This window comes from Tinamus guttatus, unplaced genomic scaffold, assembly GCF_059628265.1.
Source record: "Tinamus guttatus ecotype Peru unplaced genomic scaffold, ASM5962826v1 Tinamus_guttatus_pri_ptg000402l, whole genome shotgun sequence".
NCBI lineage: Eukaryota > Metazoa > Chordata > Aves > Tinamiformes > Tinamidae > Tinamus > Tinamus guttatus.
In genome coordinates, this window is record NW_028288936.1 from 1250125 (window position 1) to 1277459 (window position 27335).

Consider the following 27335-nt stretch of genomic DNA (forward strand, 5'->3'; position numbering starts at 1 on the left):
TGAAAGGAATGAAACAGATTTTGAACCCTGATAAAGATTTAATGAGTATGTTTGACAGCAAGAGGAAATTCTTCTTTACTATTACTTTTGGCTATGGAGTGCAACTTAAAGTGTGTCAACACTAGACCCTTCTAACCACATTTTCAAGTAGCTAAGACAATGGTGTTATTTTCCCCTGGGCAGACTGCGTGCTTGGATCATGAACGCTGCGGTTAACGTGACTATCTTTGCATCCCTCACCAAAAAGACAGCGTGGACTTGATAACATCACTTACCATTATTCTACTCTGTGACCTAACATATGAAAACATCAGGCTTGCTCAATAAAGTAGCTCTAATACTGCTTTTATTTGGTCAATATGCTTTTTGCTTATCTGCTTCTCAGAAGCAGATGAAGAACCGTAACAAAGTCTTCTCAAGAAAGCAGTCTGGGGAAACAGAAAGTCTCCCCATGACAACGACACCTTGGCAAAGTTTCAGTCAACAGAGTCCCACAACAGGGAAGTGATGGGCAATGTTACCAATAAACACCACCACTGTAAACATCACTCAAAGCAAGTAAAGATTAAGATAATTTTTCTGCTTAACAACTTTATGCTAACTGCCATAATGAGACCGCCAAGCCCTCACTTAAAAGTAATCTTTATTAAAGTAATGTAGTATCTGTTGTGAATTCATCAGATATTTTTTTGCCATCTCCTAATCTACTTAATATATTTTAGAAGAGTTAAAAAATCTCACAGATGTCAGAGACTTATTTCATTCTGTGTAATCTGCAGTTAGAAAGGATGTGAAATATTTTGTGACTCTAAGAAGATGAATAAGGAAGATGTCTGAACCAGTATACATGCTTACATTTAGACATACAATTAACTTAGCAGCTCTCCCTTAGGAGCAGAATTCAGGGCTTGAATTTAGGATTTTAGGATGAAGTTTTCTGACACAAAATCTCACTAGTCATGCTCCTGACATTCTGAGATTTCTGTGTCAAATGATAAAAATGTCGTATTATCTTTTTCTCATAAGAATAAATAAGAATAATCCTTCTGGGAAGGGTGCATTTTTGTTTGCTTGCTTGTCTTTTTTGGGAGGGGGCGGGGAGCAGGATTGGGAAGAGTAAGAAGAAACAGGAGAGGGAAGTTATTTCCAAAGTGAAATATGTTCCTTCAGGCTTTCAAATAAAATTTCATGTGAAAATTTGATGTTTTGATGTGCTTCGTTACCTTTTGAAATGAATTCTGAGATAATTTACTGATTTCTTTCGTCCAAATTGCCAAGTCAAATAATAATATTTATATAGCAATTAAAACACTTATATACATTGAATATTTGCTGTGTTTTATGGAAAAGTATCTCATTATCACAGTAAGAAATAAAGTTTAGGAGATGCCTTTGTGAATCTTTTCTCCCGTTACTAATTACATAAACATTTTCTCCCAGTCAAATCGAAAACGTCTACACAGGAAACATCTCCCTGTTAAACAAAACATAAAAGGATATAAGAAACAAAGATCCTAAACATCATGAGAACAAACAGTTCTCTAAACCACCACCCCTTGCACTACAAAATGTGGTTTTAGAAAAAATATTATGAAGGAAGTCCTTATGCTTCATTTTACATGTACATAAAAATGCATGTAGCACTCCTCCAAACTTCATTACCTGATTTTGTAGACTTTTCAATCGCACTAGGGGACTCTTTATTTGCTTTTTCGTTCTTATCCTCAGAAGACCTACGAGGAGGTATAGCAGCCTGGGATGCTTTCCGAGTAGGAATATGCTGCCCTTTTTTACCATCTGAGTCTCTGCATTCTGGCAAGTTTTTCCCCTCACCAGATTCCTGAAATAAACACTTACACGTTAGCATGCTACAGTGCTAACCACACAAACACTACAATGAACCACGCTGCAGTCACCACGCATTCTTCCCAAATTTTATATATTTAAAGTTACATACAGTTAATACTGAGTAATTAAATCTTGGATGTATACAATATTAAATCATACTTTTTAGAATGTTATTAAGCAATATTTCAAAGTTATCAGCAAGTATTTTTTACCCATCTCTTCAAAAATCTGGCTCAATGCATAACACAGGCAATTTGCAATTATGCTCCACCTGGAAAACAACTGCCTGCTTAAGAGCTATATAGAAAGCCCAGGAATACAAACTAACATCCCTCATTCAACATTAGCTGAATATGCAGAGCAAGACACGTGACCAGAAAGTGCAGATATTTGGTCAAAATTATACAGAACAGTTTATATATCAGAATCATAATACTACTATTCAGGAAGGTAAGGCAAAAAGGATCACCAAGAATTACATCATGACGAATATGATGCTATATGCTAAAACATTCTGCTGTATAGTAAAAACAAGTCATCTCACTGCTCTGGCTTTGGTTAGTCAACTAAGACAAAAGAAGCAGAAAGACTACAATTAAAACGTTAAATATTTTCTATGTAAAATCTGAAGTTAAGTCAACGTCTTACAGATATATGTACATACATTTATAAAAAAAAAATCTTTACACCATATAATATAGTCTATTGACATAGGCCCAACAAAAGCAACATATTTCTCTTCCAGAATTCTAGTCAACTTCTTCAAGATATCACTTATGTAAAAGACAATAGGCCAATGTGCCAACGAGCCTCTATCACACTATTAATTGTAACAGTGACTGTTTAATGGTAACATCTGATACCAGAAATTCCAAACAGGATTTGCGAACTAGGGTGAAAGTCTCATCTATTAAATTTTCCATGTCTTCCTTCTCTGGACAGAAGGTTATGAGCTGTTTCTGAATAGGGTATTTTGCTTGAATTTCTTTTATTTTGAATATATATATATATATGTATTTAAAAAAAAATCACACAACACATATTTGTGTATGTTTCATGTGTGATATGCATGAGTATATATATGTACGTTATACATATATATATCACAGACAATATACTTCTGTGAAATGTAATAGAAAGGTGTTGAGCAGTAATACACTTCTCAAAAGAAACAAAACAGTTTTAAAAATGTACTCTAAAAGTAAAACTCAAGTATTAGATAAGATTCATATTTTCTCCTAAACTACAAACATGAAGATTAAGGATTTTACAGTATTTTAAATTATAAAAAGTTAGGAGAAACATCTCTGCCCAAAGCCCAATAATTAGAACTTTAAACATTAAACAAGACTTACCCTTCTAAAAATTTTGACTTTGTGCTTCACTGTGTCCTCTGCTTGCCTCATTTTCTCAGTCATGCTTACATTACAAGTAGGTGTTTGCTTTGACACTCCAGGTTTTTCACTTTCCGTTGGTCTTTCTTCTTTATAGATTTCATGTTTCACGTGAGGATCCTGTAGGTTTGGATCCAAAGACTCTGTTTTTTTGTCTTCTTCAGCACAGCATTTCACACACACATATTCTTTATCTTCTTCACCCATCTGCTGTGCTTGAGAAAGACTCAGTCCAACACAATCGCCATGAAACCAATCATCGCATCTACCGCAGCCTACCATAAACCTGGAAAGAAAGATAAAAATCAGTAAATAGACTAAAAAACAACACATGCCAACTTAAGCAGAATACAGCATACTTATTTTTAATTGTCCATCACAACAACTTGTTCTTACCTGAAAAATGACTTTCTTTCTTTGTAGCTTTACATCCATCTCCAGCCTTACGACATGGTATGATCTTCCTGAGAAATAAGCTTTTGTGTCGCGATAGTCCAAGAGATTATCATAACCTCGTGATGAATTTACAACCTCTCCCTCTTTTTTTTCTTTTTTTAAGAGTATAATTTAAAAAATTGAGATGCAAAAAAGGAAAGCTCTCAAAACTGATAAACAAAAGTTTCAAAAAGAAATTTCCTTGCAAGCGCACTATCCTTACTTTTCCTTCAAATAATATCACCATGCTTACAGGAGAAATGTGACAACTGATACAATATAATCTTCAACATGCTGAAGTATTTTAGGAACTATTATAAGCACAGAAGCCTAAAACATTATAAATGAGTAAGAATTTTACATCATATTCTTTAGCCACTACTGAATTATTTACAAAAAAGTAGCATTTTATTCTATTTATTCTATAGTAAATTAGGAGCCAGGAGTCTGGCTTCCATTACAGTTCAAATGGCTAGCTAGCATTAATGGATTTTTATTTATTTTTAGCTAAGGTATATGCCACTTCAGTGTTGCTCAGCTCTGACTTTGGTATTTCATGCTTGAGTTAGATAAGGAACATCTCAAACATTGAAATAAATACTGTTTACCGTGTATTCCCCCATCGCATAGTCAGTTCTCTTACATTATTTTGACAGCAATATTTTAGATAAGGTATTTTCAATATTGCAAATATCGCCAGTCTAAAATAAATTTTAATTTTTAACTATTTAGCTGAAGCATTTGAAAATAGGTAGATCATTAAAAGATAATATTAGTACCTAATTACAACATTAGGTACAATTTCTCAGTGTTACTCTTTAAAAATGGGAAATTTCAAAAGTAGAGAGGTTAAACACCTCAATAAATCTGTTTCTAGAGACTGCTAACTGCTAGTAATTAATTTTATAACCCTTTCTTCCAATCATGAACCTGGCATAACTACTTAAGATTTGCATTCCAATGAAGCAGAAACTGCTCCTGCATTATCCACTTTTCCTGTCATTCTAATATTTATATTAAATATATGTTTATATTTATTATTATAATTTTTACATCTAGCTGGGGAAAATCCAAAATGACAGCAGAAGTGCTGCAAAAAATCCAGTTTGTTTGTTCATATGGAAAAACTTATTTACTGAATTCTTGATGGTTAAATACCATAGAAGACAGAGCTAATTTAAAAATAATTCAATGAAATACTGGTCCCTGACTCACAAACCCTGTTCTTTGATGCAATATCCTATAAAACCCTTTTTTAAAGAAGATTCTAAGGAAGAAGATTCCTAACTTATCTACCTATGTTCCTATGAAGTTTAGGATCTGTTGACTTACCTACTTTGTAAGACTACATAAATATTACAAAATGTGCTTAAAGGAACTCTTCTTATTCACCACAGAACTGTAGGTGCAAACACTCCAGATTGTTGTGTGGCTACTGCTACATTCAAGAAGCTACAGGTACCTCAAAATACCGAAGTCCTACCCTCTAACTGTAGAGCTTTGATATCCAAGAAGAGGAAGAAGAAAATACAGTGGGTCTTATGTTCCAGCCTTGCTTACTCCACACAAATCAAGACTAAACTCTATCTAAACTAAACACTCCTGATATGAAATGAGTCTGAGAAGTGCTGAAGCTCCAGAAATTTCAGCAGAAGACCATATGCAGCTTCCCCAGCCTATATGACTATGTTGCCGTTTATTAGATTTGATGAAGCCAGTCTTAAAGCTAGTTTATGAAAAAAGCTTTTCTAATTGTTATTTTAATTGAGTTAAAAGTAGTTTTTTATTATTATTCCTCACTAAAAAAAAATGTTTATTAGTTTCAGCTACAAAAGCACAGGTTCCTTCTAGATTCACGAATACCTAAGTCTTTCCAGATCTACGTTCCAATAAAATGATGAGATACAAGGAAGTTGGTCACATTATAGGATAATCCTTTCTGATCATTTTAGCACAATATCATAGTATTCATAAACACAAAAGGCAGACAAAAGTGACAAGAAACCTGCTCCTTTCTGAGAGCCCACAGTCAAAGACTAGTTTGCAGGAAACACAGCATGGGGACCTGTTTCACAGTTAGAGTGGTCAACACATGGATGCTCTACATGTTCTGCACGCTGGATTACTAGTAAAACTTTGGGGATACCAAAAAAAGAAAAAAAAAAAAAGAAAAAAAACCCAAACATGAGGTTTTCACAGAACTAAGATTAAATCAGAGAAAAAAAAAGTGCTTCTTAATACTTAAAAGATACTTTAGTGTACAAATTAACATGTTAGCTGTAATTTGAACAAAACTAAAAACACACTGCCTTGAAGCCACAAATACTACTTGAATTTTATTAAAAATATAAATATATATAAAATTTGTTTTCCATTTTAGAAATTCAAGCACTCTTTAAATCAGTAAGGCAGATTACAAACTTTAATAACCAAAAATGAAAGATTTAACTTTTTTTTTTTCTTTTTTTTTTTTTTAAGGCAGAATGGACTTGCGTATCTTCAAGTTGACAGGGCAAGGAATTTTTCAGCTTAGATCAGGAACAAGCAGGCAATATGGATCGTGAGTGATACCACTAGTCAGTCATCTAATTTAAGTCTATATTCAGGCCAATGAATACTAGAAAGAGCTGGGGTTTGTCCCCCACCCTTACAACAAACACTTTATCTAATTTGGATGGTCTAAAATGTGTAGTAGGAGGCTGTAGGTCATTTGTTTGTTATCTGAAAGTATAAAGTTTCAGACTCCAAGTGATTTTTCTCTTGGTTGTTTAACCTTGTTGGACATACATAGTTCAAGGCAATGAAGCGGAAGGGAAGAAGCATTTTTCCAAAAATAAACTGATTAGTAACTGATTATTTAGAGTCCAGCTTCACAGACATATACGTGTGTGCTTTCATTGATTTTTTTTTTTATATTTTTTCTATATTTCATACAGATTTCTTCACTGAACAAGAACACCAAGATGAACAGCTGTCACTCAAACCACCTTAAAAAAACTACTGAAGATGGAATATCCATTTGGTTTCATTCCAGTCTTTTCAAGGAGGTTTAAATTACACCAGGCTTAACCATGCGCAGTAAATCCTTGGATTCAGAAACCAAGACTACAAAGACAGATTCTGGAAATATCCACTAAGCTTCTACTATAAACAGAATTCGAGTATTCACAGCAATTTGGCTTAAACCTAGTTATACAAAATGACATAAAAATATTGGTGCTTACTCCCTAAAACTTTCACTGCTTTTACTAGAATGACTTCACATCAGTAGACTGCAACTTCCAAGGCTCGGAGGGAAGATACTAGTTTTGATACGGATAACATGAATAATCCTTTTTATCGTAAGGTCACTTTTACATATTTTTCTTTTCCACTAATCTATACATAAGATGTAATTGTGATTTGTAGTATTAATCATATTTGGACAAAGAGACAGTAGCAGGGCAATGCTCAGAGACTAAAAAGGGGAGCCAAGGAAGACTGAAGCCTGGCTTGAAGGATCATGGATGTCTTCTTGCACTGCTGTCAGTTGTGACTGAAGAGGTTCTGATATCTGGGACTATATAAATACCAAATTTTCTGACTGTAGACTGCTTCAAGTTTGCAGTGCAGAAATTTTAACCATGTTGTAAGGCTGGATTGGAAGATGTAAAGCTGAAAGAGAAAGAAAAAACACGTTTTACAATAATAAATCACGCCTTAATAAAAGATTAAATTGCTTTTACTAGTTTTAATATAAACACAAGATTATGTTTGAGAACAATCTCAGAGCTGAAAGGTGAGTAGTCAGTATTATAGTTCTTTGGGACACGGAGAAAGTTACTGTCTCAGGCCTTTTAAAGAGTTCTTGGCAGCCCTCACACATCAGCATGAAGAGATAGCTCAAAATCTGAAAGTATAGGATTACACATAAGATGACAGAGAATAATTAATACAAACCTTCCATGCTCTCTTTTAAAATTAACCCATTTTCTTTAGCATGTTATTTGTAGTAAACTAAAATTCATCTGTGAGATGGAAAGTTCAGGCAGGCTTAGAATATTTATTTTCAACATATACATGCTATTTTTAAAAATTAATTTGCATACATTCAATTTATAGGACAAAAACAATTATTAAAAAAAGATTTTAAAAATAATTCAGGCAGAAGCCAGTTTACTCAAATGTTTGCTGTAAAACTACGTTTACGAGTAAAACAAAGGGGAAAAAAAAGTAGCTGTCAGAGCTTAACTCAGTTGGAGCCAGTAATCGGCATTTTAAGATTTACTCATAAATGTAACAAGCACATTGCCATAGATAAACATTTATTTCAGAATAATTTCCTCACTTTAGCCCACTCCACTTACTTTAACAAAGGGAAAATACTGAAACAGAACTAAAAACTTGAATTAGAAAAAAGCTTAATCCTTTTTTAAGTTTTTTTTTCCTCCAATTTTTCACTATTCAAAAGGAGACCCTAATCCTGATACTGACCTAATGGGAATTGAACCACTGCTCATACGTTTTTGAAAGTTATTGGATTTAAATAACTGAAGTATCTCCCATTTCTGCATGATGCAGAAATACTTGAGTAATGGCACTGTTCACTGATCTTTTAAAACTTTTCATAAATTTATATTAACATTAATACTGTGTCTCAGCGATGCTGCCACTCAACATGAAGTGTAGATCCTGCAAGGAGACACATGTGCTTCCTTTCAAGAAATGAAAATGTCACAAGTAGAAGGAACAACAAATGACAGACTTAACTTTCAGCAACCCACTACTCCCACGGAGACCAAGGAAGGCCTCCTCAGCAACAGTCCACGTTCCCCAGCAGTGGAGACCTCATTCAATGCCCAGAGAAATCGGCCGTTGCCAAAACCACTTTGTACTTCCTTGTTGTCAGAGCACCCACACAAGCAGTTCTGCTTTACTTTTAGTGCAGGGCGAACACAGTTGACTAATGATTAGTTTTTCTACCACTAACAACTGATTAAAAAAATCATAATTCTTCATATGGAACTTGCAGCACAGCAAAGACTGAAACTCTTGTTTTTCAAGTATTCTCTTAAGGGCATATTTCTCCTTGTTACAAGAACTTTTGCAAGAAGGAAGCAAGCAGGGACACAGGCGAAACAATCCTTCCTACAGGATCAGAGCCATGGTTTCTAAATATAACTGCATGCATATAAAAAATGTATAAACCTATGTATTCCAGGCAGCTTGTGTTATCCTTCATCCTTAATGAATAATATAATATAATCCTCAGAAGAAACAATAAGACAAATGGTACAGCTAATAAATATAAAACATGCTGAGTTCTTCCATTCTTTAGTCATATTTTGTAATATGTTTTATTTATAGTATCCTATAGTATTTCTCCATCTAGTTTTTCCTACAGTTGCACAAGGATAATAGTTTTTAATGTTACGAGGCTTTCCAGAATGAAAGAAAACGGTAACAGAGGCAGAAAACCTGAAAGCATCATCTATGCATCTATACTCATAGTATTCAACAAACATACCAGAACTAGGGCATGATAATTACTTTAATTAGTGTTTCTTATGTTGTCACATCAATGATTCATTTGCTATTTATGCATCCACACTTAAAAACATACGTATACAACTTTAGGGCAGCATTTGAGTTCGAAATCTTAATTTATTTCCTCATCCTTTCTGCTTATATTGACTGAACAAGTAAATGGTCTCTTTTGAATCACCTGACTTCAAAAAAGTATGTCCTATTAAAGTTTACAATAATAGAAAACATTTTCTGATTTTTTTTCCTAACTCCATAGATCAATCAAGCTAAAAAGTAATTTTCTATGCTACAGGTTTCCAGAGCTGTTCAGTGAATACCTGTATGTAACAGATGAATGCTTTACACCTTAGCTAAATCAACTTGTATGCTTCCTAACTGCTCTTTACTATGTCATTAACTTTTCCTCTTAGAGCAGAATTGAAATGCAGGGAAAAAGAAAACCCTAAGTAAAACTCTGATCCTGCAACACTTCCATTTTCTGTGCTCTGACTTACGGCAGTCTAACCATATAAAATGCAAGATCAAATCCCAAGCAATGAAGTATCTTCTAATACCTTCTACTCTGCAAAATCTTGGTTTTGTCTGTTTCTTTAAGAAACAAAGGAGTTCAGCCCTGTGGGCTGCAGAAAATTCAAGAGTCCACATAGGAAATGGGAGAAATTCATAGCACAATCTCTTGTATCAGAAGGATGCACAGCATACATACAAGAAAATATTTAGTTATAAATGTTCTCCCCAACTGCTGAGCTACAATCTTTATCTAACTTGGTACCAAGAAATCCAATTTTTATTCTTCCATTAGTTTAGATCTTCAATCTGTTTGCAGAAAAATAAAATACTGTGTTTAGGACAAAGCTTACTAAATACTATTTTCAACACCACTAAACTCATTTTGAATTTGGGGAAAAATATTCGGTCTATTTTCATACATTAAATACATACCTACATAAACACACTTTTCACTGGTGCATAAATATAGATGAAATTTTGCACGTATAATGTATGTATTAACTGACAAAAAAAAGAGTCTTCCAGCAACATGGGAATAGAACCACAAAACCAAGTTGAAAGAAGGTGCTGTGAAACCACAGTAACTCGAACTTTTCCAAGAAAAAAGTATTTCATATATGCTGAAAAAAGCGAAGTACAGAAGGATACATAACAATCACCTGAATTCCCCAGAAATATTAGTTTTAGTTTTCATATGAAAGAACACTGATTTATTAGTTACGTTACAAAGGTGGTATTCTGAATGGGAACAACAGAACACACCAAGCAAACAGCCTGAGACAGTTAGTACCAAAGCCAAACACTAGATTTGGACTGGCTTAAGCCATATCATTTTTGCAATGACATGATAATTCCAAGGTTCAACAATATAAGTCAATATATAACTGTTTTCTGTTTCTAGCAGACACAGCAAGATTACTGTGGGGCTATGAGGTGAATATGTAAGCATCCCTTAGGAGGACAATATGCATAAATGTGGCTGACAAAAGCAACTCCACGTGTTCTCTCTCACTTAAATCATTTTTTTCAAGTTTAGTATTGCATTAACAACAAGTTAGCAGCTTTGTTTGTACCGCATGAAATATAAAGAGCTTCACATGAATTATTTTTGCAACCTGAATTCAAAATGCGTATCGTTATCATGACACACTGCAAAGCTAATGCACATTATTCCCCACATCAGCGTTGCAACTTCAGTTCAACTTCTTTCAGCCATTTGTCCCACAGTTTTGATGAAAATTTGCAAAGTTTAATCCAGGGTTATAACCCAAGGTGGGTTACAAACACAAATACTGTTTCAGATCTTAGTCTTGCCTTTGACATTTGTTGATCCTACAGTAATTTTGCAATATTTTTCTCTCCTCCTTCCTCCATTCTGCAATATTTTTCTCTCCTTCCTCCTCTTTCCCTACACAATGAAGAGACAAAAAAGGCAAGCGGCTGCCCAGCTAGCTGATTACAAAGGGGAAATGAAAAATTGTTTCAAAAGTTATAAAATGCACAAAATGATTTTTTTAATCATCGTAGTCAATAGATAGTTTTGATGCACAAATTCCACATATTTAACTTAGAAATGCTTTTGAATACCCTCCTGAAAACATTTTTTTTCCGCAAGAACAAAAAGTAAAAAATATGAGATACTTCAGCTACAAATGGAAGCAGAATCCATAGTATCTGGGTGATACTAAATGAATCTGAATATTTAAGAATTTTATCTGTAACAATTACAAACTAAAACTAACTTGAAAAAATAAAAAAATATATAATTAAAATGCCAGATTGACAGTGCTAAATTATCATATAAATCATCATATTTAAGCTTGGGGCTCAAGCTTCCTCACTCCACACTAGTGAATGCCTCAATTGCATGCTATATAGAAAAACTCTGTATTTATATAATAATAGGTATTTTGCTACATTTAGGGAATCTGATCTTTTCCCATAAACTATTAGATGTGTCAATGATTTTGTGATACAAATATACATTAAGAAAATCATAACAAGAATAATGGTACCAAGATAAGGATACTAGTAATCATTGTCCATGGCAGCTCATTAGAGAGACATTAGAATAAGAATAAACATTGAACATTGTAAATGATAACGAAAATACCAAGAAAGAAGAAAGATTTCAATTCCAAACCAAAATTTGAAGAGGCAGCAATTATGACAAAAAATTGCAATTTTGTCTTTTTTTTTAAAAAAAAAAAAAACTTTTAAAAACCAGCAGCCTTTCTGAATTCAAGCATTTCAGTGAAATACAGATAACCCAGGTATTCCCACCATTGTGATATTACATGAAACTCCAAAAAAATATGAGGGAATGCAAACTCCATTAATTTAAACACAAATAGCAACTCTCCGAGCAATAAAAGGATTTTTTTTTCTTCAAAACACACGAACTAAAGTCAGAGTGCCCCTTCGAACAGGCAATCCTTAGCAACCAGGCAGAATAAACTTGTGTTTAATAGTTTTAAAACTTGATGCAGGCTAATAACTCACTGATTACTACACCTACAGAATAAATAAGTTTTATATATTTGTTTAACAAACATTATATAAAAACTCATACTAAGTCAGAAGGGCTTTTCTTGAGTATAAATGTGTGCTACAAAACCCTTGGGCACTTAAGTTGCTTGTTCCGTATTTCACTCTGCAAAATGGAGATCTAAAACATATTAATTGAAAATTAGTAGTAGCAATTTCCTCCATCTAAGCAGATAAGGCCCAATCAGAAACTTAGTTTGAAAGCTAACATGGCACCTACAAAAATATTTTACAAATATAAAATTCAGGAAATAAGAAGTGATAATAGAAGAAATCTTATTTTTAAGCTGAGAGTACATTAGTGAAATGTACAACCTTTTTTCACTCCCTTTACAATGCAGAAAAGGAATTTTTGTCAAAGAAACATCAAGTTCAGATGCAACTTCTTTGTTAGAAGCTATTTCAGATATGTATATATTCAAGTTTCATAATACATTTATAATATACCAGTGTTTTATTTGCCTTTATCTCTTGACTACTTACTTTATCCTATTACATAAAAGCTTCACAGCAATTAGGGTACTGATCGTAAAAAAATTGTTAGCCTTCAGGTACAATAACTGTAGCTATAACAACAGGTTAAAATCATATGCAGACAATTCATTCTTCTGCTTGGCGGTGCTCCTTTAATTTAAGATATTTCTGGAAAGAAGGAAATTACTTTTGGCCAAACTAGTTTTTCATGTTCTACTTAAAAGATCTAAATAAATAAATAAATTTCCATGAGTCAAAGAGAAAACAATTCACAATGGAACAGACAGATCTGCACAAGAAAAGGTTATGCCCCTTTTTTTTTTTTTTCAACTGCACACAATCGGCAACAAAAATTAGGTAAGAGAATAAATTATCTTCCGAGACCAACACTAAATCACTCTACGCACACAAAGCCACACACACCTGTTGCCATGTGGCTTTTTGCAAAAGCCACACTGTTTGCTGGGCACCCAAACACATTTGCTTTCACTAGCAGGTGCCTGCTCCACACCTTCCCGTTTTACAGTTGAAATGTTATCTGGGATGAACAGAGGGGGTTCATCAAGTGAGAGGCTTTTGCTACTTCTTCTCTGGCGTGGTTGAAGATTCTTATCAATTCTTTTTGATTTGTTTTTTTCTTTGTCATCCTCCTTCAAATGTTCTAGAGCAGAGGCATCTTTTATCTCTGCCTCCTCCTTTGTGGAGCTACTTGTTTTTGGCAGAGTTGAGAGTTGATGTTTCTGGGCTTGCCTCTGGTGGGTATCTTTAGAACAGCTTTGATGAGTAAGAGATTTCTCACGTGGCTTTTGAACTGATGATTTTTGTACTTGCCCAGAAGCCTGGACACGGGGTATTTTCTTCAGCACTGTGTTGGTCTGCTTTTTCACTGTGACACCTGAAACACAGCTCTTTGTTTTCAAACCCAAGTCAGATTGTTTTTTCCTAATTTTGACGGGGTTATTTAGATGGTGAGCTTGCTCATCTGCATTACGCTTCACACCTGCTGAAGAAGAACCGTGTAGACCTGAAAGAGCAGAACCAGCTCTTGTTTTTGAATGTGTTATTTCTTGTTGCACTGCAACTGATTTCTGTCGAGTACCTGCAGTCAGATTTTGCTTATTCTGTATTACAGATTTATTGTGTCGAGGCTTCACATTTTTTTCACATTTTGGTGAAATAGTAAGTGGTTTATCATCATCCTGAAGTTTTGAGGCCTCAGGGCCTTCTACTTTAGCAGTACTGATCTGCTGTGGTACATTTTGGCTTGTACTGTCGAGAGCAGTGCTATCTAAAATGCTATTTTCTGGGTCAGCAGAAGTAGAATCTTCACTTTTCAATTCTTTATTATCACATTCTGTACCACCCAATAGTTCCGCAGAGAGAGTTACAGTTTTATCCGTCCTTTTGACATCATCTACAGGCTCTGTTACACATTCTTTTAGGGATAATACATTTTCACCAGGAACTTCATCCTGGGAATCTAATCTACATTCAACCCCCTCTTTCACAGAGCTGGACAAGTCTGAAATGGTCTGATAAACTTCACTTGGAATCACATAACCACTTGTAACAGGTGGGTCATCAGCTTTTCTTAGATCATTTTCTTCTGCTTTCTTTTCCAATTCCTCTGTTTTATTTGCAGTCTTTTCTATTGAAGAAGTTTCAGAAGCCATTGAGTCATCAACCCTACCATCTGCTTCATTTTTAACTGCTGTAATTTCAGTATCTGCAGATGTTGAACAAATGGACTCAGTATTCCCCAAATCAGCCTTCGTAGCAACCTCAGTTATTTCCTTTATTTCTCCATGAGAAGGAGGACAAGCTTCTGCTAGATTAGGACAACTTAACTCATGGGAGATTTCCTCAGCTTTTTCCTGCTCAGGGGTTTCTGATTTTACATCATTGGCCTCTTCAGGACCAGGAGGACATTTTGCATTACTTTGGGAAGCTGTTACTGCTGTTATTGCTTCTGCCTGTCTAGAGAGTCTTGTACTACGCCTAACTTCTTTAGGCTGTTCCACCTTCAGGGGTGTAGCAACATCTGTTTCTTTAGCTGGACTTTTCTCTTGTTTCTGTCCTGTTTTCAGAGCAGACCCACACTTCACAGATGACTTCTTGGTACTAACAGGAGGTGCAACATTTGAACGCTTTGCTAGGGTGCTCTGCCGCAAACTCCGTACTGGTTCTATTTAAAAGAAGAACAAAATCTTAGTTATACTGTGTCTTTTCTTGGCAAACACGAGACTAATCTAGCATAAAAGTAATGTAGCTTGGATTAGTTCAGTGACCGCAATAAGAATTTAGCCCATAAGTGTTTAGTAAGTGTTTTAAAAAACAAACAAACAAACCACCCCACACTGCTTATTTCGAAAAGTTAAAAATAGCTGGCATTTCAGTTTTAGAATGCCACCGTTTGGAAGTAAAATTTCCATATTCTAATGGTTATGAAAGTTCTGGATAGCTTTTTAAAAAACAGAAATAGCTCTGCTGTTAAAAAAATCAAAATCTACTTTACTTAATTGTTTTCTTTTCTACCTTAGGTAAAAACTTCAATATATTGTCATTAAAAACACAGCCTTTAAATTTACAAAGCTTTTGGAGATCACAGAGTATGAACCTGAGATTCAATCAACTTCTCAGTGGATGACACTCCTACATTTCCGTTCCAACAATGGATTTCAGCATCAGCCTAGACTTGTTTTAAGAAGTATACTCTACAGCTTTGTAACATGGAATTTTACTTAAACTCTGACTCCTGTAGTAAATATTTTTGTTTTTAACTTAACCTACTCTATGATATAAAGTAGATCTGTAACTGCACCAATTCAACAGGTGAAAAAAAAAACATGTAGAATTAGCTATCATGCAGAATTAAAGTACTTGACTAAAGTATATGCTAAGCATGTTCAGATACACGGATAAAAGACTTAAATTAGAAATTAATATAACCTAGCTAAAACCAAATAGAAAATAGACTAATCAGAATAGAATTAGATTTTAAATTGAAAATAAAGAGCCATTCCAATATCTAATCTGATGCCCAATATATAATCTAATATCCAATCTAATACTCCAAGGCTGTTGGAAAATACAAAATGGGCCTATGAGATATTATCGGGTTTTTTTCCCCACTTACAATAAATCTATGTTGGCAAAAAATACCAGTACTAATCTGAAGCAGGTAAAAAGCTCAAACTGTCAAAACCAATTTTGAGGTCCTCAGACCGTAAGGAAAACATCGAGTATTTATTACAAAGAAAATCTAACTGGATAGCAGCCTACGGACGCTAAATTCTAGCTATGGTTACAGCTATAAGGAGCAGCTGTGTTATAATTCACAGTTATATAGTTATATTGTTATATAGTAAAGCTTAAGGTTTTATAAGTGTTAGGAACAGCTTATAAAAACTCAACTGACATCAAGCAAATGCAAAAGCATCTATTGAAAGATCACCTTGCGCCATTAAGCGTGGAGATTTTCTTGGTGATGTGACTGATGTCTCTTCCGACCGGCTCCTCAAACTCCTGGTAGGTAAAATCAGCTCATCTTCATCGATGGTGTCGTTACCACTCTCTTTAACTCCTTCTTCATCCATAATATCATCAAGACTAATAGCTGGAAAAAAACAAAAACAAAAAAAATGCCTAAAACTTAAAATGATCAAAAACATTACAACTGTAAGGTTTAGCAATGCAGGAGAAAAGACTGGGGATAAATATAAAACAGGACCATCTAAAAACAAACAAAAGAGAAAAAATGAAGAAAGGCAAGCAGAAAATTCCCATGTAAGGCAGCTAGAGCGTGGAAGAAGCTACCACCCAAAGTTTGAAATTTCTGTAGGCAGTCCTCAGAGTTTCAGTGGACTACTATTTTTTTTTTCCCTCTCTCTTCTTTGGCATGACAGGAAGGTCCCCAGTCTTAGAGGATCTGCCATCCCTCACCGTCCCTTTCCACCTAAGAAAATGTGAAGAAAGGTGAACAGCAGAAGGACCTGATCCAAGTACAAGGAATTTAAACGGCAGTTTCCTTGCAGGGCACCCACCCACATCACACATCTGCAAACCCCCTTTTCAGAAGGGCAGCGACTGCAGCATGCGCTGGTCTCCCACGCAGCACCTGAACACATCGTCTTTGGCAAACTCCTAAACCTCCACTAACCTGAGAAGGGTCCCAGAGGTTGCTCCTCAAAATAGGGTTCCTAAGAGGCAGTCAGGCCGCTGTACCAGCCATTCTCCTCACTTTCTCTAAGCTTGGTTCTGCAATGGCAGCCTCTCCTATCCCAAGATCCTACGTGTGATTAATGAGACTCGATCCCTGTAGGATGCGAAACCTGTGAGATCAAGCCAAATACCCAAGTGATTTTGTAAAACACATAGGAGAGTTTGACAAACGCAGCACAGACTCCAAACAACCAAAGCCGTTTTTTCATTATTCAAGCACCTACCTAGAAGCATTTTTCAAAACAGACTAACTTCTAACAATTGCTTACTTAAATATATTTATCTTAGAACTCAAAACAAATCAAAAAATTAATAGAAATTAGAAATTGTTAGAATTTTTAGATTGTCTTGGAAAATCTGACAATTCCTGCTCCTTTTTGACTGATGTCACCACAACTTTAAGAAAATGAAATGTTTTTTGTGAAAACAATGCAATATTGCAATAATGCAATAATAACAATGCATAATTTTAAAATAACAACAAAAAAAGTTGGAGCACACTGCCAAAGTCAGATGGCAATCCATAATCAAGTCTAGCAAGGCTTTCGTTCAGCCCACAAGCTTCTGTCACAAAGAAGAAAACATTCTGTTAATTTTAAATATTAGAAAAGTTTTAAACCCTTTTGAAGAAGGCTGTTCTTGGCACTAGAGAAGCAACATTCCAGACCATGATAATTAGGTAGTTATCAGGAGGTAAATGCCAGGAGTTTCTTGAGTTGAGTTTATGTTTATTGGTTTGTATTTAAACCACAATTTAGTGACTGCGTTGTATACTAAGAAAAAATATATACATATATTTCTGGAAATTACTGGCAGCTTGTCTTTTAAATCCTTATGCACGCGTGTACATATGTCCACATACTGTACATAAGCTGCAGAGGACTGATAAAATTAATCTCACGCTACTCATCTGAATGCTCCTTAATCACCTGATTGCCAGAAGCTAGAAAGACACACTCAGAAAAAAACTGCACTTTAACTGTCCTTAGACTTCATAATCCCTTAAATACCTGATATTGAGAGACACCGTCCAAGACAGGAAACTATACAAGATGGACCCTTATTCTAACCCAGGCTGCCCACTCTCACATTCTTCAAGACTACAGTATTCCAGTAGTTCTACACTTTCTTATTAGCATTTTTATTATAAAAATGTTCTTACAAAATGTGCAATTGGTTCTAGGGACTAGACTGTGACAAAACAGACTCTTTACAAATCCTCTTCCATCTCTTCAGTGCAGAACTAAAACAACTATGGAAGGTAACTCAACGAATAAAGACTACTGAGACAGCTTTTGAAAAAAATTTGGAGCAGGTTTTAGGGCTGCCATTACAACTTCACATGTTTTATAACGCTCCAGCTCAAGTTAGTTTATTTATGCACCCTTCTATTAACTTAAGGGACCAATTCAGTATGTATTAACAGATATTAGTTTGAACTATTAGAATGAATACTTACAAGAGTCTGTGCTGTAGCTTTAATTTTACAGAGGAATTTGAAGCACAGAATCTTGTTACTTTCAAACCATCTGAGCTCTAATTCAGCTCTTACAACACTACGAATGCTCCTCATCCAGCCTCAACACAGAATCCTGCTGGGAAAAGAAAAAGCAACAGGAACAGTAACAGACACAGAGAAGGAGGCAGAAAATTACATTATGAAAGGAAAGCAGGGCATAGAGAGCAGTTTGGAGAGACCTGACAAGCTGGGGTGGGGGCAGTGAGAATCAAAAGGACAGTAATAAATATATGAAGAAAGCAAGACAGAGATAAATGATAGAAAATCAGTTAGGAAAAAGGAGGAAGCAAAAAAAACCTCTCAAACTGGAATAGTGAAGTTGTATACTTCACTATTAACAAGCTCTAAACAGCTTAACAAGCACCAAATACAGAAAATATGGGTCATGTTCACTATATGAAAACTGAAAAATGCACCGTTGGCCATCAACTTAAGTCTTTTAAGTCTCTCAGTTACCTGTAACATTCCAAAAGCTTTTAAAACACCAAGCTACTGTGCTGTTACTGCCACACATAATAAAAACAGCTTACTTGTCGATTTAAAGTTTCTGCATATTAAAACATTAATATGACAACTTTTTAACTACTCATCCATATAAAATTGAGGAAAATAAGATGTCTGAATTGCTAAGAGGGAAGAAGAAATACTCCTCAAACAACATCCAAAACTTTGAATCTCACATTTTTATTGTCCTCTTTCATTAATGTAACTCTTCCCTTGATTATCTACAGCCAAAATCTAGAAAGAAATGCTCGAATTTTATGACACACAGTCAAATTAAATCCAAATTGCAGAAAGCTTTTTCTTCCTGCAGATGCTCTAACTGGTTTCCCTGGGTTTGCCTACGCGCACAGAACTGTGCTGTTTTGCGTTTCTGTAAACGCAACCTGCACCCGTATCGTCACGGCAGAACTGAACGTGTCAAAGCTCATCACGTTTGAGTTCCAAAAGCATCACAGGTGTTATGTAAATGGTTAAACCATTTTTATACCATGTTTTATGCTACTGAGGACATAAGAACTAGCATTAATTTTTAGTGGAAAAAAATGGAAACAACCTAAAGCAGAAACAACCACGTCCACGTAAACCTTAAGCAATGCTAAAAACACACTGTTAAGCAATAAAAGGTGCATTTATAATGGAAAAATAATACTAAATCTTAAGCTGTACAAATTAAGAAGGCTTCTTTTATCTTTTTTCCTATTGACATCTGAGATGCGTATGTTCAAAAAGCAGATTTAAAAATATACTTTGATAGAGAAAAACACAACTTCAGACAGATGAAGTCATTGATGATGTTTACATAATTTACATATGAAAACACAAAGTTGAAATTATTTTTTAGGATTTTTTTTCCCTATAAGCATAAAATCTGTTTAATTGAACAGAATATGTCCATCCTTACCTTGCAGTAACCCTGCAAGACAAGAATCACAGTACTTAGCCTTTGAAATATTAAATTAATTGTTTACACCTGGTTCTTTTAGCCCCTAAATTGTAAAAAGGGTTTTTTTCCATCTTTAATAACATAATACAATTAGTATTAATAACTGTAACAATACTGCAGGAATCTTGACAGAGGACTGAATCCCCGTTTAAAAAATAATGGGGTTACATTACAGAGCTATGGATTCAAAGTTCTCTGGCTATGAGAGTCAGTTACTTTGGATGCACAAAGTAGTAAAACAAAACACCACCACCAACAACAAAAAAAACAAAGCAAACCAATCGTTTATTTTTAAGAGAGCCTTTAAGTGGGATTTATGAATACATTAACTATCTTGCAAATCTTTTTATAGAACCAGTATCTTTCCATCCATGGAACTAATCCAAGGAAACAAATGACTAATCTTTCCAAAAGACCCAAAGCAGAGAAAGCTGGTAGTTTGTTACCCAGAAATTAAAAAAAAAAGCATGCAAAATAAACATTTTCTAAGTTCTCAATAAAATAGCAATATAGCAGATTTAAATTTTATACAGAAAAAATTACTACCTTAGTCACAAGGCAGTGTGCAACTGTTCACACGGAGAGCTTGGAGGAAGGAAGGCAGGGAGAGGTAAGAATACCAAGAGAAGCAGTAGACTATTTAGGGTAGCAATCTGAAGGTTAGATTCACAGATACTTTACTTGCAGGAGAAAAATAACACACATTTGTTTTCAGTGAAAAAGAGACTGAATTTGCTAACACAGACAGACCGAAGGCTGAAGAACAGCATTTGCAGACTGAACTTCTTGATTCTGAAAAGTTGGAAGGTGATCGTAATTTTAGCGGGGTTAATGGTGCTTTCACCAGCACTAACGAAACCACAGAGTAAAATTACAAAGAGAGTTGTCTGTACTTGGGAGAAACACTTCTACTATCCAAGCAGCAGCCTAGAGGGACAGAAAGAAAAGGGTAATTGAAAAGATGCCCTCGTCACCCTTGCATGCTCTCTTGTAGGGCCAGTCTTCCTCACCACTTGTTAGAAATGCTTGATATGATTAATGTACCCATAAACTTAAAGGTGTAATTTTATTATGAAATACCAAAACATCTCTGGAAAACACATAAGGAAGATTCACTCCCCTCCATTAAATGCATAATAAATCAAACAGCTCTGGGGAATGATAATCTGAAAAGCTACAGCACTCACAATAGCAATTTAGAGGTGAGAAATACTAATTTAGCAGGATCACTGTAATTTATATGTGGTTTATACTGGATCTTACAGAGGAAGAGTGTGTGGCTGTTTATCACAAATCAGATAAAATCACCACTGTCCCATGGCTAAACTCCACATGATTTGCAGTAAAGGAAATCTTAGCTATATAAGCTTTCAATCTGACCTGCTATGCTAAAAAACTTTTTAAATTAGTGGATGAGATTTCAATTTCAGCAAGAAACAAGAAAACCAAAACCCACCTTTTCTGACATGGTATCATACATAGGCCTTTTTTTGTTAATAAAATAAAATAAGTTGTCCCCAAGAGCTACAGCATATCTTAAGCTTTGCACTTTCATATTTTCAACTTCTGAAATCACAGTTAGGAGGAAGAGAGGAAAGGAGGAAGGAAAGGAGGAAGGAAAGGAGGAAGGAAAGGAGGAAGGAAAGGAGGAAGGAAAGGAGGAAGGAAAGGAGGAAGGAAAGGAGGAAGGAAAGGAGGAAGGAAAGGAGGAAGGAAAGGAGGAAGGAAAGGAGGAAGGAAAGGAGGAAGGAAAGGAGGAAGGAAAGGAGGAAGGAAAGGAGGAAGGAAAGGAGGAAGGAAAGGAGGAAGGAAAGGAGGAAGGAAAGGAGGAAGGAAAGGAGGAAGGAAAGGAGGAAGGAAAGGAGGAAGGAAAGGAGGAAGGAAAGGAGGAAGGAAAGGAGGAAGGAAAGGAGGAAGGAAAGGAGGAAGGAAAGGAGGAAGGAAAGGAGGAAGGAAAGGAGGAAGGAAAGGAGGAAGGAAAGGAGGAAGGAAAGGAGGAAGGAAAGGAGGAAGGAAAGGAGGAAGGAAAGGAGGAAGGAAAGGAGGAAGGAAAGGAGGAAGGAAAGGAGGAAGGAAAGGAGGAAGGAAAGGAGGAAGGAAAGGAGGAAGGAAAGGAGGAAGGAAAGGAGGAAGGAAAGGAGGAAGGAAAGGAGGAAGGAAAGGAGGAAGGAAAGGAGGAAGGAAAGGAGGAAGGAAAGGAGGAAGGAAAGGAGGAAGGAAAGGAGGAAGGAAAGGAGGAAGGAAAGGAGGAAGGAAAGGAGGAAGGAAAGGAGGAAGGAAAGGAGGAAGGAAAGGAGGAAGGAAAGGAGGAAGGAAAGGAGGAAGGAAAGGAGGAAGGAAAGGAGGAAGGAAAGGAGGAAGGAAAGGAGGAAGGAAAGGAGGAAGGAAAGGAGGAAGGAAAGGAGGAAGGAAAGGAGGAAGGAAAGGAGGAAGGAAAGGAGGAAGGAAAGGAGGAAGGAAAGGAGGAAGGAAAGGAGGAAGGAAAGGAGGAAGGAAAGGAGGAAGGAAAGGAGGAAGGAAAGGAGGAAGGAAAGGAGGAAGGAAAGGAGGAAGGAAAGGAGGAAGGAAAGGAGGAAGGAAAGGAGGAAGGAAAGGAGGAAGGAAAGGAGGAAGGAAAGGAGGAAGGAAAGGAGGAAGGAAAGGAGGAAGGAAAGGAGGAAGGAAAGGAGGAAGGAAAGGAGGAAGGAAAGGAGGAAGGAAAGGAGGAAGGAAAGGAGGAAGGAAAGGAGGAAGGAAAGGAGGAAGGAAAGGAGGAAGGAAAGGAGGAAGGAAAGGAGGAAGGAAAGGAGGAAGGAAAGGAGGAAGGAAAGGAGGAAGGAAAGGAGGAAGGAAAGGAGGAAGGAAAGGAGGAAGGAAAAGAGGAAGGAAAGGAAGGAAAGGAAGGAAAGGAAGGAAAGGAAGGAAAGGAAGGAAAGGAAGGAAAGGAAGGAAACACGAAAGGTTGCCCAACAACTGTTCTACATAATCTACCCTCCCATCATGATTATTCAGCTTTTGGGAGAACAAACACCCTACTCAAGACCAGCAAGGCACAAAGACACAAGCAAGGCTTAAAATACAATGAGACACCTTCTGTATACTTCAACAGCTTGGGCTTCACTTTAATACTTTAGAGTCTCATGTTATGAAATTCTGTCCTCTAACCGGCCAAGAAAGTGGTCTTATCAACTTCTGCCAAAGGTACTAGGCCTTTACTGACAGACAGTCATGATGCTAAATCCCTACAAAATACAGTAACAAGATCAGTGAAGAGCTGGTACCTCCATTCACTGAAATGAGAAAAGACCTCCTAACTTCCCCACAAGCCAGCTACAAAACAACTATGTTTTCAGCTTTAGTCACAAACACATGGTAAAAGGATCTCAGCATATCATCCAGTAATTTGTCCCACATCTTTTCCAGCTTGTGGAAGAATCAGGAATAGTTATCTCTACTTTTGCCCATAGCTGTTTACAGAAGGTGCTGCCCAAATGACCAGTACTCCCCAAACTACTCAGTCTAAGCCGATCAAGACAAGTCCATGCAGCAATTAGGAAGGAAGCTCACAGAGTAGACAAAGATCAAGAATGTCAGCTAACTGAAGAAGCCATTTAGATCCAGTACAAAACTGGTTTAGGCAGCAACATAAACATGAAAGTGCTTTCCTGGCACTGATAAATCTCCTGCTATCAGGGACAGGCACAGTATGCACTCTCATGTTCTCTGCTATCTGTCACGCATCAGCAATGCTGACCACGAGATGTTACCACCTTCCCTGACCAAAGTACAGGGAGTCTCACTTGCGAAATAGCTCACGTGCTTGCTGGGCAGATGCATCTAGCAAGTCGTGACTGGAAAATAAACTTCAGCTCACATAAAAATCTATGTAGTTCTGCTCGGCATTAAAATAAATGAGCGCTTGCACTACGTACAGGACATGCAACCATTAGCAGCTCAGATCAAACTTCAACCACTACTATAAAACAAGCTTAGTATTAATAAAAATCTTGGTTCATGGTTAGTGATGTTTAAGATAAGCCCTAAAGCTGAGCAAGATAGATGCAGCGTTGATGAGCAGGAACATTGAATGAAGTTTGTAAACGGCACCCAGCACAAACTGATGTCAATCCAGCAGTGAAAAGAGGGTAAAATCAGATCCATGCCTGAAAAACCTTGCTCTTAAGAGCAAGAAATGTACTCATGAATAGAAAGAAACTTTCACATTTAAAGACGTTCTATGCCATCATCCAATGGAAGGCATGAGAAGTCGACATACTTCTTTCGCACACAGGGTTGTGAATACTCTTCACTCGGCTCAAACCAGGCTTGCACAGCAGGATTAGTGAGCCTTTGCTCCTCCATTTTAGCCAAATCACCTTGTTCTGTTATGCCTTTATCTCTTCAGCCAGCTCACGGCAGCAGAATATGCTACAGCATGAAATCTTCACCACTTTGTAAATGTAAATGTAGGCAGAACAGAGTATATTTAGGTTACTGATGGTCCAGCAAGGAGGCTAAATCTATCCTTTGCTGTTTAAACTGGCCCCTTGAATTAATTTTCATGAGCATTTTGCTCCAATTCTTAAACTGTTCCACGCACTAGACTTGAGTTATGCAAAATGCTGTTTGAAGGTCTAAAATAAGGTCACGGTGGATACATTTCTGCTTTTGGAAAAATGGACTCTTCTTCAGGGGTCAACTCAAGACTCCCAACAAAATTAAAGATACAAGAAACACCACCATCTACCACTTCATTAGGACATAACATTTCTTAGTTCTTGCCCTGGTTAACATGAATAGGTAACAAAAAACGTACTTAAAAAGCAGTAAAATCTTACCAAAAGTACGTCTCAATCTGTAAACCTTTTACTCTAAGGAAGAAAGAAGAGAATAGCCAACAGACAGCCATCCTGTAACCATACTTTTTAACGCACCGTAGGATAAACTCATATTAAAATCCTAAACGGTAAGAATTAAGAGAGAGAAAGAACTGGATAAACCAGAAAGTAGCAAAATATCTTTTTGTATGGCACAGTCTTGTAGCTCTAGGGATATAAAGCGAGGCAAGCATTGTGGGAAGAGCTCTTATTTTCTTTTTCGGTACAACCGATGTTGGGATAGAGATAAGTTTTCAGACGCACAATCTGAGGGGAAAAACAAAACACCAGCCTCTTACAAAAATCTATCATATCCTCTTATATGACTGCGTTATTACCCATAGAAAATATAAATTGTATTAGATCACTAAGAAGCCTTTTGGACAAATCAAATAAATGACCTACTGCATAAACATTCAAGACAGACAAGCAAAACATAATTTCAAACTGATAATTGGTATTCCCAACTAAAAGGAGAAAAAAAAAAAACACATTATGGCTATACCATCTTAGAATAAAATGACAATTCTTAGCAAGACCTATAAAAAACAAGCAACAGCAAGAGCATTCTCTGATCTTCTACATGGATTTCAAATTGCACGTTTTCATTTACTTAAAAAAATGTGATTTGATAGATTACAAAAAAGCAACTGCGGAAACTGAGCATAAAATAAACTACTTTGTTTCCCTCAGTATGCAGGCTGCCTGAAACAGTAAACCTCAAAATTCACTTTAATAGCAAGCTCAAAGCTTGCATAAGTTTGTTTAAATATGAATGATGATGATCCCTTTTAGGAGATCCCCTGATGATCACTTTTAGGAGAAATACGGAGCTAGTGTGCCAAAAAGCCCCCAAATCTCTCCATGTAACTATCAAAATATCCAGCTGTATCCTACGAATTAATACAAAAATTTTAAATGTATAGGTTTACCAAAGGATGCACAGCAGTTGATAGCATGAAACCAAAATCTGTATTACTTCTATACTGGGAGGAGATAAAAGATTTTGAGGGGAAGAATTGATTTGGTTATGGAATTCTTTTGATTTCTCTATGCTGATTAAGACTAAAATAATATTGTTTGGTGGTTTAAAGAGAAGTATAAGAATATGGCATACAACAAGAACAACAGAATACTAAAGCTCCCTCAAATCATGTTGTACCAAGTCCAAACTTAAGTCTGTTGGTAAAAATACAACACATCCTGTATTAGGAAGTGGTCAAAAGTTTCTAGAACACTTTTAGATGCGGATGTAGTCAAACGTGATCAAAATCATTCACAATAATCTATAGTATTTTTTTTTCTTTAACCAGCTTTTTAAAACTTCCAGTCAAACAAGAAAAACTATTAAGTATAGTAGAGCACATTTTCATCTCTAAAACAAAAATCAGCATAATTATTTCTGCTCATTAATATAAGTAATTTTGAGAAACTGGACTACTGTTTTTTTTTGAATCTTTCAGATTGTTGAAACAGTCTTGAGTCCAATTCAAATGTTTCCAAATAATTATATTATCTATCCTGTGTTTTGCTCAAAGGAAAACAAAACAACACACCCCCATGTGTTATTAATTCCTAGTACTAGAAAGTCCTAGTAGTAACAGAGTAACCCTCAAGCTAGGGCAATAATTTGTACAACACTCCTATTGCTAATCCTGAATTATTAAAGTTTTGAAAGCAACAGGTGACTTCCCCAATAGGGCAGAGTACTTAGGCTAAACAAGTCACAACTTTAATTGGGAAAAAATTACAGGTAGTTCATATAAAGTCTGAATTACTTCTGATCGATATTAGGAGGAGCCTTTCTCCACTGTAACACGACCAAGTAATGAGGTTGTGAGGGTTATGAGGCCTGACATGTAAGCAGTGCAACAAAAGGGGCAGTAAGGAGAGAGAAATCTCAAAGTATTATCTCTACATTATCAAAAAGGGATGGCACTGAAGTATTACTGAATTTTAAATTGTAATTTTAAAAAATTGTAAGATTTACCTGTTGAACAAGGCATCTGGAAATTGGGATCATTGCTATCCAAAACAGGCAAACAGAACTGGGCACTTGCAGATCCTAGCATAGGATCCTTATCGCTGAGCATGTTCTTCAGCGAATCCTCTAAGACATTTTGACTTGTACTAAAATCCTCACAGCCTTCATTCTCCAGGTTGGATCCTAGAAATAGGGCATCATCTAAGTGTTCAGTAGGAATTAAATGGTTAAATGTATCAACTATATCCATGAAGACTCCTGTGTGTCTTTCAGCCCTATAGAAAGACAAGAAAAATACCATAAGAAAATAAGCTACAAATTGTAAAACACCTAAGAAAGCAGCAAACTGTTTTGGCTGTTGCGCTTTATAAAGAATGTGTAAGAATGTGTAAACTATTTTAGAATTGTAACAAAAAATTCTGCTTATGGGTTAGACTGTCTCACTGCAGATCTAAAACAAATTTATTTCTAATTCATTAAAAGGACTCATATGAAGGTTATTAATAAAAGTTCTTCAGAGCGCTGCCACTTCTGCAGACTGAATATAACGAGGGTTAATGGAAACACTTCCTTT

At 36.0% G+C, this 27335-nt stretch overlaps 1 protein-coding gene across 2 annotated transcripts in view; it reads right to left on the bottom strand.

Annotated features, from left to right (window-relative positions):
- The window catches only part of PHF3 (PHD finger protein 3), a 39187-nt gene extending 12151 nt beyond the window's left edge, over positions 1–27036 (bottom strand). Inside the window, exons 1-5 of one of the 2 annotated variants that reach the window (XM_088531219.1) lie at positions 26768–27036; positions 16189–16350; positions 13158–14919; positions 3204–3528; positions 1663–1840 (exon numbers count right to left, since the gene is read on the bottom strand). In XM_088531219.1, coding sequence (XP_088387345.1) covers positions 1663–1840; positions 3204–3528; positions 13158–14919; positions 16189–16350; positions 26768–27011 — 2671 coding nt within the window. In that variant the 5' untranslated portion in view covers positions 27012–27036. Of the gene's footprint in view, positions 1–1662; positions 1841–3203; positions 3529–3638; positions 3775–13157; positions 14920–16188; positions 16351–26767 lie in introns of those variants that run through there. The other variant, XM_010219238.2, reaches the window with a different exon arrangement.
- Positions 27037–27335: the final 299 nt, after the last annotated feature.